The sequence below is a fragment of the Cricetulus griseus genome, assembly GCF_003668045.3.
Source record: "Cricetulus griseus strain 17A/GY chromosome 1 unlocalized genomic scaffold, alternate assembly CriGri-PICRH-1.0 chr1_0, whole genome shotgun sequence".
NCBI lineage: Eukaryota > Metazoa > Chordata > Mammalia > Rodentia > Cricetidae > Cricetulus > Cricetulus griseus.
The window spans coordinates 256,708,632-256,725,382 of NW_023276806.1; the positions used below are offsets into that span (position 1 = coordinate 256,708,632).

A 16,751-nucleotide genomic window follows, 5' to 3' on the forward strand; every position below is an offset into this window, starting at 1 on the left:
GTTTCTGTGGTTCTTTCAAAAGCCAGGACTGTGTGGCACAGGCCACATGTGGGCAGATTCTGTGCCTCTCTGGGGCAATCCCTTTGGATTTGAACATCAGTCTTTTTGGTTTTTCGAGACAGGGTTTCTCTGTGTAGCCTTGGCTGTCCTGTCCAGGAACTCGGTTCTGTAGACCAGGCTGGCCTAGAACTTACAGAGATCTGCCTGCCTCTGGGATCAAAAGGCATGCACCACCACCACCTGTCCAGGGTCCCTTTCACAGAAGAGTTTTGAGTGAATTCCTTGTAGCCCTGAGAGACACAGTATCTGAGAGTGGTCTAACATAATCATACACCCTTCAGCTCTGCACATGCTCATTGGAAAACCTCTCTAAGGAGAGAGGAGAATCACCCCATCCCCTCCAGATAAGGTCTCTTGTCTAGATTCATTTCTATTGCTGTGATAAAATACCCAGGCAAAAAGCAACTTAGAGGAGAAAAGTCATATTTCAGTTTATAAATCCAGATTCCAGCCCATTATTGTGAAATCAGGGCAGGAATTTCAAAGCCAAGAGCAGACAAAAGATGGGTTCTATAAATTGACCACATGTGACATCTTCTATAAATAGGTTCTGTAGATTGACAAGCTCATGATAAGGATCTGGAAAAGAATCCGGTATCCTCTCTGCCACACAGATAGCACAAAGGTCACCAGTCTATTAACCACATCTATTCCCAGCCTTCTGGGTGGATGACAAGTTATTTATTCATCCCTTTTTTTTTTTTAAGATAGCCCTGTGTGTCTAACATTCTCAGTTCCACTAGTGCTTATTGGTGAGCACAAAGACAGCTCAGTGGTTGAGAGCAGAGGACCTGGGTTTGGTTCCCTGAACTCCCATGGTGACTCACAGCTGTCTATAACTCCAGGCTCAGGGAATCCAGAGCCCTCTTCTGGCCTCCTCAAGCATTAGGCACAAACATGGTACACATGCAAACATACAAACAAAACACTCAGGAACATAATATCATTGTTTTATGCAGTTGAAGAAAGCATTTATTGAGAATGAGGAAACACACACATGCAGACACACAGAGACAAAGATCCTCTGCAGAGAGGAACTCAGGAAGCCAAAAAATCCCCAATTTTTCCCTTAATGTTTAAACAGCAGTATGTGTGGGTGTCAACAGTCAAGATGCTAAATGGTGTCTGCCTTCCCTTTTCTCCACCACTCACAGGACATATTCTAGTTGGGATGATGTCATGCTTACAAGGAAAACACTTGACCATGAATTCCAAGAGTATTTGAAAACAGTATGAGATGAGAACCAGGAAGTCTTAGACACTGCAAAAGGATACCCAGTTTCACTGGCTGCTGCCCTGAGAGGAGGCTTGCCCAGGGTCACCAAGCTATGCTGTCCACATGAGTAGAACAGACAGTAAGCAAGGAATCATGGGAAATGCCAGCCTTAGACAGCTGGTTTCAGTGATTTGGAAAGCCTCTTTTGTTTCTGAAATGTTCCGGACCATGTCAATGCTGTGTTTGAGGAGGTGGCTCAGAGGTTAAAGTGCTTGCCCTGCAAGCATAAGGACCAGAGTTTGGGTCCCCAGAACCCTTGTTTTGAGCTTGGCTGCATAGCCGTAATTGTAATGTTCAGGACGCTCAGAGACTGGGGACCCTGGAGCCACATCTGTGAGTTCTGGGATCCATTGAGAGACTCTGCCTCAGTGGATATGGTGGAGTGATAGAGGAAGGCTCCTCACAGCAGCCTCAGGCTTCCACACACATGCATATGAAGAAAAATCTCGTGATGGGGTCTGCTAAGACAACATCATTTCTCAGGTTCTGGTATACCAAGGGCCTACAGATGGTGCTCAGGGAAATACTTGTAATGACACTCACTAAATATTTGTCCAATGAACGAACATTTTTCTGAAACAGGCAGGAGTCACCGGTCCATAGTATCATCCCTCTGTGGACTTTGGAGGGAGACGGAACGAGCAAAGAGGACTGCTGCTAGAGAGACATTATCATACAATGTAGACATGCCATCTTGGTCAGTGTACGTTAATAGAGGAAAGGCCAGGCCACAGTGCAGCCTCGGTTGAGAAGTACCACACCTCCTGGCTCATTGACAACCAGCCAGCACTAGGCTGGATCAGCAGCATCCACACCCTTGTCTCTTGAATGTTCTGGGAAAGCAAAAGGCTTATGTGAAAAGGTGACTCAGGCCTATAAAAGCAGTCTTTGTTTAAGACCCGAGTCATAGCTCCAGCTTCCCCTTGGGCTCTGGGAGAACAGTCAACATTCTGAGCACCAGTTGTCAAGTAGAAACAGAGACCTGGGAGGACAGGGTCGGATGCAGAAGGCCTAGCCCTAGCACGGTCCTGTTCCTCAGTATTTTATTAAAAGGCAGGTGAGGGGCCAGCAAGATGGCACAGCAGGCAAAGGTGCTTGCAGCCAAGCCTGCTGATCTGAATTCGATCACTGGGACCTCAACATGGAAGGAGAGAACCCACTACTAAAAGTTGTTCTCTGACCTTAACATGTAGGTCTTGCAAGGTATGTGGGTGAGTACACACACACACACACACACACACACACACACACACACACACACTGAGAGGCAAGTGAACACTTCTCCCAGAGGAAATAGAAAGGGGCTCACTGAGGGAGCTCAGGAACAACTTCGGACCTAAAGGGTCAGTAAGGGCTGATTCGGCGGATGGTCTGGCGGATGCAGCACGATCACTTGCTCAGCAGGACAGTGTGAGACTCAGCCTGGGCCACCATTGGCCCTTCCTCTCTTAGAGGAAGATCAGAGAGAAGTGTGTCTCCCACCTTGCTTTTTGACCCTGGTCGCTCTGGGATTACAGGCATATGCTACCAAGCCAAGCTTTTTTAGTAGATTCTGGGACTTGAACTCAGGTCCTCATGTTTGCAAAGCAAACACTTTACCAACTGAGCTGTCTTCCAGCCTGTCAGTTCAGTTTCTTTTTCAGCTATATGAGCTTAGGAATGACTTTCTGGCTGACTTTCTGATTTGCTTAATAACGGAATCTGTACAGAGTTCTGGGAGAATCGGAAGTCTTCTGAGGGGAAGGGGAAGATGCCTGGTTGACCACACATTTAACACCTTTTCTTCATTTCTTCATTGCTGTCAAGAGCAACCTGATACTTAGATGTAAGTCTTTGGCAGATTCAGGTTAAAAGTCTGTCTCCCAGTTTCCCCATTTCTTGAAGCTTGGGTATAAAAGCAGTGTCCTTCACAAGGAGCTCTTGGTGTGCACAATTTAGGTCTGGGCACTATGTCAAGTATAGTCCCTCGGGCTGGAAAGCTGGCTGGAGGGTCAACAGCACTAGCTGCGCTTCCCAGAGAAGCTGGGTTTTATCCTCACAGAAGGCTGCCCATAACTGCCTGTAACTCCAGATGCAGGGGATCTAACACCCTCTTCTGGCCTGTGCAGGTAGGGCATGCTAGTAGCATACACTCACACAAACACACACATACACATGCAATTATATCGAGATGTAGTTGTGTATACATATATGTATGTATCTATCTCCTCCTCCCTCCGCTGCGTTTGCCTGATTTCCATCTGAAGACTTTCTAAATGTTTCTATCTATGGTGCATCGTAAAAGGACCGACATGTAGCTACAGAGTGCTACATGTTGGGGTTTGGTCCTCCTATCTTTGCATCTCTGAGTCACTGAGTCTTGATGATAAATACACTGTGAACTTGTACAGATTGCCAATTAAAACAAACACCCATCTGAATTCCTGAAACGTGCATAACACCATAGAGTCAAATTCAATCTGTAACTCTGTGGCTACATGAAATGTGTCTTCAGAGTTCTTAAGCCAGTAGATAGCATTGTGAGAAAACTATAATTACAATAAGTACCATAGAACAAACTCCATTGTTGTCCAAAGTTTTATTATGAAGCATGTTTCATAAATGCCAAACTGGAGGCCAGGGTCCACTTAAGAACTGAGATTACAAAGCCCTGGTTCTTTGAAAGTAGGCATCCGCCGTTTTGCCTGAGACTCTGGATTTGAAAGGTATTGGGTGCACACAGGAAAAAGGCCACCTGTGTAAAATCAGCCTGTGTGTTCTGAACTAACAAGGGGCCTTATTCTAGAAACTACTCCACAATAGGTGCTGGGCCTGTGTCGGTTCACACTGACTGTATAATTATTACTAATCTGTCAATAGCTGGCTGGAAAGGGGCCATTTCTTACACATACCTTGTCAATGCAGCCTCTAGAACATGTGTCTATGCAGTGTTACCTGAGACTAACACTGAAACAGGCAAACATGGTAACTGCCTCAGGGTGGCTGGTATTATCTCGGTCATTCTCCCACAATCCTCCCCGAAATCAGAACTTCAGGGAGGCCACATATGGTATTGTACACTTGTAATCCCAGCATTCAGGAGATAGAGGCACAAATTAGCTATGAGTTAGTCCAGCTTGGAATACATACATAGTGAATTTTAGGCCAGCCTGGACTATGGAGTGGTACTTTGTCTTAAAGGGGGAAAGGGGGAGGGGAGAGGAGGAGCTGGAGAGATGGCTCAGTGGTTAAGAGCACTCACTGCTCTTCCAGAGGATCTGGGTTTGATGCCTAGTGCTATATTGTGCTCTTCACAATAGCCTTTACCTCCAGCTCCAGGGAATCTAAAGCCTCTGACTTCCAAGGACACCCACATGCACATACCCACATACAAGGACATACACATAATTTAAAAATAAAAAAACAAATGCCAGGTGTGGTATCACACACCTTCAATCCCAGCACTTAGGAAGCAGAGGCAGGTGAATCTCTATATGTTCAAGGCCAGCCTGGTCTACAGAGCAAGTTCTAGGCCTGCCAGAGTTATGTAGTGACGAGACCTTGCTTTAAAAAATAAAAATAAAAATAGCACATGAGAGAGGAAACCTGTGGTTTCTGGATTCGGGGTACCACTGTTCTCAGAAGTCTTTATTCTTCTTGGAAATTCTTGCTTCTAGATTCTGAGAATCAAATGCTTGCCTAGAGCTACATGGCTCAAGAGACAAACACACTGGAGCTTGCCTGCTATAAACACAGTAGTATACAGGGAGGGCCTGACAGAGACAAATGGCCTGTTGAATAAAGACAGCTGGGCGTACCTTCTACTTCCTCATTTGTACAATGTTGACAGGCTGTTCTGTGGCATAATAAGTATGCAAGTCTCTTGTGAATGGTAAAAATCTAGCTAGAATAAAAGTGGTATATAAGAGAATTCCTGTGTCCTGGTCCTCAGCCACTTCTGGGCATGCAGAAGCCGGCCACCCATTCTACCCTGGACCATAGAGCAGAGGCAAGTGAGAGTTCCTTAAAATCCTGTGTTTAGGGGGCTGGAGAGATGGCTCAGAGGTTAAGAGCACTGACTGCTCTTCCAGAGGTCCTGAGTTCAATTCCCAGCAACCACATGGTGGCTCACAACCATCTGTTATGAGATCTTGTGCCCTCTTCTGATGTGCAGATATACATGGAAGCAGAATGTTGTATACATAATAAATAAATAATTAAATAAATGAATAAATAAATACTTAAAAAAAATCCTGTGTTTAACCAGGCATGGTGATGCATGTCTGTAATCCATCACTTAAGAAGGGGAGGGGGGAAGGGAGGGAGAGAGAGAGAGAGAGAGAGAGAGAGAGAGAGAGAGAGAGAGAGAGAGAGAGAGAGAGGGGTGGTAATAAACTATGCTTATAATTCCAGCACTTGAGAGATAGGATCAGGGGTCAAGGGCAGCCTTGGCTATATAGCAAGTTCAAAGCTAGTGTGAGCCGCATGAGACCCTGTCTAAAAAGGGAGAAATAAAAAGACTGGAGAGATGGCTCCTCTCACTTACTGCTCTTGCCGAAGACCCAGGTTTGGTGCCCAGCACCCGCATTAGGCAGCTCATAACTATCTGTAACCCCATCTCCAGGGAACTGCATGTTCTCTGGCCTCCTTGGGCACTGGTACACACATGGTGCACATAAATTCATGCAGGCTTAAACACATACACATAAATAAAAATTAATCTCTATTTTAAAATCAAATTAATCCCTTAATTCTTTCCTGGCCCCACCCACAACATACTGCTCAGTAACTTGTTATCTTGATGCCTTATTGTGTGTGTATGAGTGTTTTATGCCTTATTGTGTGTGTATGAGTTTTTACCAGCATGTGATGGCTCATGCCCATGGAGTTCAGAAGAAAGCATCAGAGCCCTTGGAACCATGTGGGTGCTGGGAACCGAACCTGTGACCTCTGCAAGAACATCAAGTGCTCTTAACTGCTGAGTCATCTCTCTAGCCCCACCCCCCACCTAAAGTTTTTTATAAAAGATTTATTTAATTATTTTACGTGTTTGTGTTGTGGGCCTGAATGTGTATCATATATGTGCACCATATTCATACAGGTGCCTATAGAGGCCACATGAGGACATCATATACCCTCCAACTAGAGTTACAAGTGGTTGAGAGCCACCTAATGAGGATGCTGAGAGCTGAGCTCTGCTCACCTGCAAGATCAGTATTCTCTCTTAACTGCTGAGCCATCTCTCCAGCCCTTATTTTATTTTTGTGATTATGTATACATATGTATACATAGCGTTATAAATATATACAGTTTGTAGTGCCCAAGGAAGCCAGAGGAGGGCATCAGATCTCCTGAAGCTGGAGTTACTGGTGATTGTGACCTGGTAGACATGGATGCTGGGAACTGAACTTAGGTCCTCTGAAAGAGCAGCAAGTGGCCCATTGCTCCAGGCCCTCCACCTTATTTTTGAGACAGGGTCTCTTCATGAGACTGGAACTTAACTTCTTGGCTAGACTGGCTGGCTAGCAACCTACAGGGGTTCCATTGCTTCGGCCTTCCAGCCCTGGTGTTACAGGTACCACACACACCTGGCTTTCATCTGGGGACGGGGACTCAGGTCCTCATGCTTGTGTAGCAAGCGCTTACCCACTGTGCTGTCTGCCACCCCTAGGCAGGCACTCGTCACGTCTTTCCCATCTGTCTTAGCATGACTCTTCTATAAGGGATCATGGGCACCCAACGTGCAGTAGGGAGAGTTCTTGGCCTCAAGTTCCCGAGTGTCCAGAGACCAGCCCCACAGACTCTGTCACCTATCGTAGGAAACAGGTGGACACAGCCCCAGTGTCCCATGACCTCCGGGCGTGTGATTTCTATCCACCACTAAAAATATCGTTTGGGGAATCTCCCCTTCTTGCTTTTATTAACACCAGACGAGTGAAGAGGAAGAAGAGGCAGAGGAGGAAGAGGAGGACCCAGAGGAAGATAGGAAATCCATAAAAGAAGAGGAGAGTGAAGTGCCCAAGTCACCAGAGCCACCACCTGTCCCTGCCCTGGCTCCCACTGAAGGGCCACCCATGCAGGCCGTTGGCCAACCATCAGGCTCTTTCATCTGTGAAATGCCCAACTGTGGGGCTGTAAGTATGTTTGTTGTCCCTGGCTCTGGGTGAAGTGAGGGCCATACAGCTGTGCCTAGTTCTAAGAGCAATGGACAACTGGCAGAGGTCACACTGTGTAGCTGTCACTTTCTTAATCAGCTTGGCCAAGGGAGAGTGACTGTGACTGTGTGTGTTCTCTGTCAAGCATGATGCTGCATGCTGGAGAGTTGAGACGAGGCCCCTAAAGCCAAGTGTGGTGGCACAGACTTGTGATCCCAGCATTCTGGAGGCTGTGGCAGGGCAATTGGGACTTTGAGGCCTGCCTGGGTATATAGTGAGACCTAGTCTCCAGGCAAAAACACAGAAAGGTGCCTGCCTTCAGGAAGTATGTGACTGACAGCTCCATGGTGAGAGCAGGCCTCCAGTCTGCTATACTGTTTCCTGATACCTCTCTGCAGGTCCTCGAACTGTGTGTCACCAAAGGCCAGATTTATCTTGTCAACATGCATTTAAATTCACTAGAAGTGCCTGCCAGGGTTTCCCTTTTATAACACAGTTACTTGACTGAACTACCTCCAGCTTTATATCTGGAAGGTTTAGCTTTCATATTCTATAAAGTATCACTAATTCTAATTGAAGTGTCACCTAATGTGACATTTGAGAAAGTTTTTTCTAAGCAATTGAAGTTTGTCTTTGTACTCTAAGGGAACAGAAATTCTCTAAGAAAATTAGTGGTGTGAACATGCTGAAAGGGAGTCCGGGGGACCCCTCAAACTCCTGAGTGTCGTCCAAGGCTCCACATATCCTAGAGACAGTCTGGCAAGGACTCTGCGTATTCTGCCAGTCCCCACCAAATCAGGTGCCTTAAAGCCTGACACACTTGATTAGACAGTTTCCAGAGGTCTTACCCCCAGATGAGGGTGCCCTCCCTTCCCAGGATGCGCCACTGCTCTCCAGCACATCTTTGCTTGTCTAGCTCAAAGTTTTAATGTTGTTTATGAAGTCTACCATCTAAAAGAAATCTTTAAAGTACTTATATCCTGGCTTGGACAGGTAGCTCATGCCTTTAGTTCCAGCACTCGGAAGAAAGAAGCAGGCTTCTCTTGTTTGAGGTCAGCTAGGACTAAGTAGTAAGACCCTGTCTCAAAATAAATAAATAGTTTATATACTAATACTGAAATTCATCTTATTTACATTTTTAAGAAATGAAAAGGTTAGAAAAGAAAAGAAAACCCTAAGTGTATACATCTCCCATTCACTTTGTAGAGAACATGAGAAATGGCCAGCATGTTGGGTCACTAATGGCCTGGCCTCTGCTCTCCATCACTGCCATTTTACCCAGATCGCTTCAGTTCTGAGTTGATTAAGATGTGACCTTAAATGACAATGTTTCTTAGTAAATATTTTCAGAAATTGTGTGTTCTTTCAGTTCATGGTTTTAGGGTAAATGTTTGGGTTTGGGAGTTTTTACCAAGCAGGGGGGACAATCACCTTTACTTTGCCTAATAAGACATGCTAAGCAAGACAGACAATTCTTTTTTTTTTTTTTAAGATTTATTTATTTAAGCTGGGCAGTGGTGGCCCATGCCTTTAATCCCAGCACTCGGGAGGCAGAGGCAGGCGGATCTCTGTGAGTTCCGAGACCAGTCAGGTCTACAAGAGCTAGTTCCAGGACAGGCTCCAAAGCCACAGAGAAACCGTCTCGAAAAACCAAAAAAAAAAAAAAAAAAAAAAAAAAGATTTATTTAGTATATATACAGTGTTCTGTCTGCATGTATCCCTGCACACCAGAAGAGGGCACCAGATCACATTACAGATGGTTGTGAGCCACCGTGTGGTTGCTGGGGATTGAGCTCAGGACTTCTGGAAGAGCAGTCAGTGCTCTTAACCAGCGAGCCATCTCTCCAGCCCAAGATAGACAATCCTTAATGACTTTTTAAATCCCATCAAGGACAGTGTGATGACCTACTCCATGCCTAACAATGGAGGCTGACCTCAATAAATCAGAAACAGAATACAATAAAAAGGGCCCATGAGCTGAACATGAGAGGCCTCCTAAACCCAGCAATATAGAAAAGGGAGCTGTAGGATTTAGGGGTGTGGGTTATAGCCTTGTACTTCATTGGTTCTGGACAGAGGATAATTTGGTCCTGCAAGAACTCGGAAAGTGGAACCCGAATCTAGTAGGTAGAGGCCATAGAGGCCACTGCACACCCTGATGTGCACAGGACGGTCCCCAACTGTCCAGCATAATTCTGAGACCAAGAAGCCCTGTTCTGTGTCAATATTGGAACAATTAGCCAGGCATATGGCGGACACCTGCGCTCCCAGCACTCGGGAGATGAAGGCAGGAGGATAAGGAATTGAGCTACACAATGAGGCCAATGCCACCTGAGCTGTAGATTGAGACTCTAACTCAAACAAAGTCATTGGTCTGCATATTTCCAGCCAGGCATTGTGATACACACCTGTAATTCTAGTACTCAAGAGACAGAGGCAGGAGGATTGGCGCGTGTTTAGAACCAATCTGCTCTGCATACTAAATTCCAGGCCTGCAGAGTGACACCCTGTCTCCAAAGCTACAAGATAACCTGGTCCTTTGTTTAATCCTGTTTGAGATCTTAACTGTGGCTTCTGCAGTGCACTTGGGTTGCAGGTGAGCTCAAAATGAGAGCATTCACTTAGCAAATGTGGGGCCCATCTTCCATCCCCAGCTTCACAGAAAGCAACAAGAATTAAAGCAATGGGCTACTCTATGAGGAGGCTCCAACTCCTCTCATTTTTCACAAGGGTGGTGTACTTGAAAGCCAAGTAGGTTCAACGGCCTCTATTTGTTCCAACAGAGATAGAAGTTAGAGCTAGACGCTGGGTCTCCTGACTTGAAGACAATAGCTTTGCCTTGTTACTGAGCCACACCGTCTTGGCTCAGGTTAGGCCAGTGAGGAAGTGTTATTGGCACAGAGTTTGTGGTTGGGGTATCTGAGCTTTGCTTTTTGTGTCACATGCCCACTGTTTGCTTGTATGAACCGTGTACTGTTTCGTGTATTACATGTTTTACCACCGAGTAACTAACAACCCTAATTTCCTTTTCAGGACTGTAGATGTCATGTGACTCCCTTTCTTCCCCAGGTGTTCAGCTCCCGACAGGCACTGAATGGCCATGCCCGCATCCATGGCGGCACCAACCAAGTGACCAAGACCCGAGGTGCTGTCCCCTCTGGGAAGCAGAAGCCAGGTGGCACTCAGAGCGGGTACTGCTCAGTAAAGAGTTCACCATCTCACAGCACCACCAGTGGAGAGACAGACCCCACCACTATCTTCCCCTGCAAGGAATGTGGCAAGTAGGTACTCTGGAACCAGGGACCAAACCCAGGGTCACAGTGAATGACTATCCTGTGGGGACTGTTTCTTCAACTAGAAAAACACCCAGACTCTCAGGACTCCCCTTGATACCACTCATGGGATGTGCAGCTAGACCTTCTCTGACCATGCTTCTGCCCACAGCAGACATCACTAATCAATTACCACATTCTCTATCATCACATTAGGACAAGGTGTCCTCTCCTTTGTATAATAATGATGCAAGCTGGCACAACATGGAATAAAACCTATTTTTTATCCCTGTCCCTTCACATAGAACAGTAGGTGGGAATTATAATAGCTAGTGGCCTGGGGTTTACTTCATCACCTACTTCATGTATGTGAACTTACTTAATCCTCACAGGGAAAAACTCCATCCAGTACAAGTTGCTTTCATATTTATTTGACAAGTAAAGATTTAAAGTCAGGTAAAATGACTTGTCCCAAGTCACACTGCCAGGAAAGCAAAGCCGATATTTAAACCTTGCTATGTCCAGGTGCCGTGCCTGGCTTCCCCACACTGCCCCAGGCTTCACTTTGTTTTGATTGGCTACTTTTCAAAGAGCCAAGCATGTGGTAAAATAAATGGCTCCTTCAGTTTCCTTCTCGGTGGGTCTGCCTAACATCAAGGCTATAGCATCATCAGACCTTGGTAGCCATTAGGGGCCTGGCTGAGTTTCTCTTTATAGTCTCTCTGGTCTCAAACACATAAGGAATGAAGAGAAACTTTATCAGTGGCCCCGAAACTGTCAAGAAAATGTTCTAATTCCATAAGTGAGGCCACTGGGGACCTCTGCTTCCATGTGCTCATAGACTGTGTCAGGTGGGCTGGGGAGCTGCCTTAGCAGCTGGAAACACTGGCTGCTTTTCCAGAGGACTGGGGTTTGCTCCCAGATGGTAACTAACAACCATCTGTAACTCCAGTTCCGAGAGATCTAATGACTTCTCCTAGCATCTACATGCACTGCACAGAATTACATGCAGCCAAACGCCTATTCATGTAAAAAATAAATAACAATAAATAAAAGAACAACTGCGATATTTTAAAAGCTAGGCAGTGGTAGCACACACCTTTAATCCCAGCACTCAAGATACAAAGACAGGAGGATCTCTGTGAGTTCAAGGCCAACCTGGTCTATAAAGCAAGTTCCAGGACAGTCAGGGCTGTTGTTACACAGAAAAACCCTCTCTTAAGAAAAGCAAAACAAAACAAAAAGTATAAAAGTACCTTCAGCTGTGTGTAAGAAGTGGCTATAAAGCACACGAACCTTGTGCTTAGGAAGGATCCCATCTGCAGGCAGGCTGTGTGTACAGATGTGCATGCATTTGAACAACAGGCAGGCTCACTGTGTGTACACATGTGCATGCAGGGAGCATTTTTCTTGTCTTGCCTTTGACTTTGTTTTTATTGTGTGCACCTGTTGTACATGTCAGGACATGTGTGGGAGACCAGGGGACAGCTCCATGGAGTCAGTTCTCGCCATCCATCTTTATGTGAATCCCAGGGCTCGAACTTAAGGCAGTCAGGCTTTCTGTGCAGATGTTTTTACAGCTGAGCCTCTCACCTGCCTCTTTTCCTATCAAAAAGTTCAAGTAAGACTTTACAAAATCTAGAACTGTTTCCTGGGGTTTTCCAGTTAGAAATAACATTGAACAAGTTCACAGACAGCCTCTTTCTGCTGTTCAGATCGTGTTCCACTCCAACATGTCCAGATACAAGTCCTCAGCCTGTTGGTCTAAGACTGGGTTGCTTGGTTGGTTAGCTTGGGAGAGTCACAACTGTATTTATGCTACTCTTTCTCCATAGACACAAGCTCATGTCTGGACTAACTTGAAAATGGCCTAGATGGTAAATCACATAGAATGTACAGGCCATGCTCTTAGCACCTCACTTCCCCACCATATTCCACAGCGGTAGGGAAAGTCAACAAACAGACACAGTTGTGTGCCAGTGGCTGGAATAAAGAGGCTAGACCCTTGATCTGAGGAATCAGATTTTTACGCACATGACTCCTTGCGTAAAGGAGAAAGGCTGGCCTTTAAAATAAGACATTTAGTAGCATCCTTGGTGCTAGACAGACACCTCTCAACCCTGATGCAGCAGTCGAGTTTGTCTCCAGACATTGCCAAATGTTTCCTGGGAGGGCACAGCCTCTCCTAGCCGAGACACACTTTCATTCTAAAGAAAACAGTATGAAATTGTGATAATTATGGTGGCTAAGAGGGGTCTGCAGTGAAAAGGAGTGGCAGATGGGGCTTGGCAGCCCAGCACAATCAAATCCAAAGAAAGGCTGTTGGAATTGGCCACACAGGGTTACTGGTTCAATGAGGTCGAAGTGGAAGGGACAAGAGCCTTATTGGAAAAAGTGGAATGAAAAGGAGTGTACCAAGGGTGTGTGGGTGTATCCTTGGTGGTCTTTGACTGGGAGAAGAGGGCCAGAAGCCAGGGGTAAGGGATAGCCTGTTTTACAGAAGGACCATTAGAGCTCATTAGCAGGGTTTGGGATTCTCCGGTGTAGCAGGCGCTGTTGGTGATGGGAACAAGAGCAGGCCAAAGGAGAAGCGAGAGCACCTACTAGACTGGATAGACAGGGCAGCCTTTGAGTCTCCACTAGCACAGGAAGGAAACAGGACTCACCATCAGTGTTTCCCTGGCCCATCCCTCTTCCTAATAATGCTCAGAGAGATGACTGGTCATAGCAGGAGACCTGCAACCTCCATTCTCCCACTCCCTGCAGGAAACGGTCATCTTTATCTCCTGAAACTAAGATCTCCCCAGAGGGTTTACAAACTGTTCTCTTCCTCCTTCTTAGGGTCTTCTTCAAGATCAAAAGCCGGAATGCACACATGAAAACCCACCGGCAGCAAGAGGAGCAGCAGAGGCAGAAGGCTCAGAAGGCAGCTTTCGCAGCAGAGATGGCAGCCACCATCGAGAGGACTACTGGGCCGGTGGGGGCACCTGAGCTGCTGCCCCTGGACCAGCTGAGTCTGATGAAGCCAGTCAAGGACGTGGACATCCTGGATGACGATGTGGTTCAGCAGTTAGGGGCCATGGATGAGGCCGAGGTGGTGGGCACGGATCTTCTCTTGGATGACCAAGATTCGGTTTTGCTTCAGGGTGATACAGAACTCTAAGCCCCCGTTCATCACCTAGAGACACAGAAGCCACGGCCTCCACCTTCGTTGGTCAGGAAAACCTGGACTTCCTGCTCCTTTGAAACCCTTTTAAACTACCTGTTTAAAAAGTGGTCCTTTTCTTCAGGTTAAGGGAGGGGGAAAAAAATCCAGTTCTTTTCTCTTTTACCTTCTTTTAAATTGTTTTTGTTGGGGGTTGGGGGGAATAAAAAATTGGCACAACTATCTTTAAGAGGTGTCTCATCTGGGCTGTGTTCTCAAGAGGCCGTTTCCCGAGGGGATGAGCCTCACATTCGTGTTGCTTTGCTTTCAGATGTCAGCCACCCTGGTGTCAGTCAGCCACCCTGGTTGCCTTTTATCTCCAAACTTGCTGTGAGTGTTTATGTGTGAATGTGTGTTCCTGCATGAGTGGTGTGTGGGGTGTGTGCGTATGTGCGCATGAGTGTGTGTGTGTGTGTGTGTGTGTGTGTGTGTGTGTGTGTGTGTGTGTGTGTATAGGAAGCAGGTTAGCCCATTCATGCTGGGACTTTAGGCCATGTTTTCCTATCAAGGATTATTTTTATTCTGCTCTGACCTGTAAGGAAGCATTCTTTCTCTCAGGTCAGAAGAAACTGTTTCTTTCTTTCTTTTCTTTTTCAACATGGTTTATGGCCAGTGGAGTTCTAAACTTACTTTGCACCACTTGAACATACTGTGAAAACTTTCACTCCCATTTGTTCTGCATCGTGTGTGCTGGACTGAGGTTTACCTAGATGTTAGCTGCAGAGAGACAGAGTTTTCTAACACATAGAAATAGCGGATGCATTGGAAACTGCTTTGAAAGCCAACAAAAACGGGCTCAGATTCAATGCTTGCATTCAAATAATGAATGTATTCCTTACAAGTCACTTACCAAAGCAATTGTGGACTTCTCTAAGCTACATGACTTTGCTTTGCCCCTGACAGCAGGGGGCGCCATTTGTACTTGAAGGCAATAAACCTGTAATCCTTCAAAAAATGTCACTGCCCAGGTTTTTGGGCCCAGTTGGACTTGACCCCATCCCACTGTTAGTGCACCAGACTGGATCCCTGACCCTGGTACAAAGGAGCTCCTGTCAGCCCCCCTTCTGTGTTCATGCCTGTGGCCTCCAGGCCAGGTATCTTCAGGTCTGAATGCTCCTTGAGTAGACTAGCTCCCCAGTTCTATATATGTGAAGCTGTCATGCTGGGCCACTGTGCTGACCCTTGATCAGCTTGGCATTAGAGAGCATCCTAGCAGAGGAGTGGGACTGGACACCCTGCACATTGGATTCTACAAAATCATTTGTCACGTACTCTGGGGGCAGAGCAACCAGACATCATGGCCCACCACAGCCCCCACTCAGGCAGTGGCTTCTAAGTCTCAGGAAGGCTACAAACAAGACTATTTTCAGATTCTTTTCCTTTCCACCCTTGTTTTTAGAACTATATTGAAGTCCTTTCTTGGTGCAGGGAGGGGGTTTCTTTACTTTCGTTTCAAAGGGTCATTGTAGCCTGTGTATGATCTCAGAAGTGTTGGGTTTAAAACTGCGTGGGCATCATGCATGAGCTGTCTTCTTTTCAGCCCCATCCAGCTGCCAGTCAGCAGCAGACTGCAAGGCCCTGTCTGCCTGTACGTCTGGAAAAGTAGCCACACAAAAGAGCAAATGCCCAGAGAGCCTTAGGAAGTCCATGCTTTTCTGCTTGGGGATTTGCCTAGTTTGAAACCTTAGAAATAAACCGCCCTGCCACCACCAATATCCAATGCAAAATGTTATTTTGATTTTTCCATGCAGTATAGCATAAGGAATATTTTGACTTGAAACAACCAAAGAACTCCTCTTCAATAAGACAGTTCACATACCTGAGTTAGTATTTCCTGGCGATCAACTTAAAGAATTGACTTCTTATTAAAATATTGCACTTTTTTTCTGGAAATGATTCTACCTGCATGTGCGTGTTGTATTTTAGCTTCCCCTGACCCCCGCAGCCCCAAAGAACTTTTCTTCCTAATGGTTAATGTCTCCACACGGCTCCTAGTTGACACGATGGTTTTTCAGTAATGAATCTAGACTCCTTTGAGAAAGCTTGTATATAAAAAGTTAACAGATATATTTTATGGAAAAACCCATCTTATTTTCAAATATATTTAACTGCTGTTATATTTTATTAGAGGAAGGTTGTAAATATTTTCTAGGAGTTCTATTGTAAAGAAAAGTATTTTTGAAAATTAATGTAATAAAAAGGAAAACATTTTTAAATAGTGGCTGTGACTGCTTCCTGCCCCACTTTCGTTCCACCCTGTTCTCAGCCAGTGACTTGCATGCCTTCATATCAGGATGTAATTCAGGTTTGCACTGTGCTAAGTTGACATCGTAGTTTCCAATGTGCTTAATTGTATGTTTCCGGAATGCAGCTCCCTCAGTCCACAGCAAAGTGCTGTGTATAGTCTGCTCATGGTTTTTCTTTTGTAATGTGTGTATTTTTAATAAGGATTTTATGTAAAATTTGGTAAAAACAAAAAAAACAAACAAAAAAAATGAAGAGGACAGTATTTTCTATGAATTTTATAGTAACATTTTGCTAAAAATGTTTCTTCCTAGGTCAGTTTTTGTTAAGGTAAACCAAAAGTCTTATTTTCCAGGGTTTAAAAAACAAAGTTTGAAGCTGGAAAGCAAAGTTCTATTTAAACATCATCTGTGACAAATGAATAAAGGTGTTTTACAGAACTGTCCTTAGAGGTGCATTCCTTAAATTAAAATCATGATGACGGCGATCTGACGTGTCCTGGTGGTAAGCTTTGTGCTGTCCAGGGCAGTCCTACACTGTCTCCCGTCTCCGATGATAAG

The 16,751-nt window shown here is 45.5% G+C and overlaps 1 protein-coding gene across 33 annotated transcripts in view; it reads left to right on the top strand.

Annotated features, from left to right (window-relative positions):
- Trerf1 (transcriptional regulating factor 1) overlaps window positions 1-16,165 on the top strand; it is a 217,429-nt gene extending 201,264 nt beyond the window's left edge. For 27 of the 33 annotated variants that reach the window (XM_027389130.2, XM_035451629.1, XM_027389134.2 and 24 more), the window contains 3 exons: window positions 7,246-7,449; window positions 10,504-10,751; window positions 13,584-16,165. In XM_027389130.2, the coding sequence (XP_027244931.1) occupies window positions 7,246-7,449; window positions 10,504-10,751; window positions 13,584-13,905 (774 nt within the window). In that variant the 3' untranslated portion in view covers window positions 13,906-16,165. The remainder of the gene's footprint in view (window positions 1-7,245; window positions 7,450-10,503; window positions 10,752-13,583) is intronic. The other 6 variants (XM_027389140.2, XM_027389143.2, XM_027389141.2 and 3 more) reach the window with 2 other exon arrangements.
- Window positions 16,166-16,751: the final 586 nt, after the last annotated feature.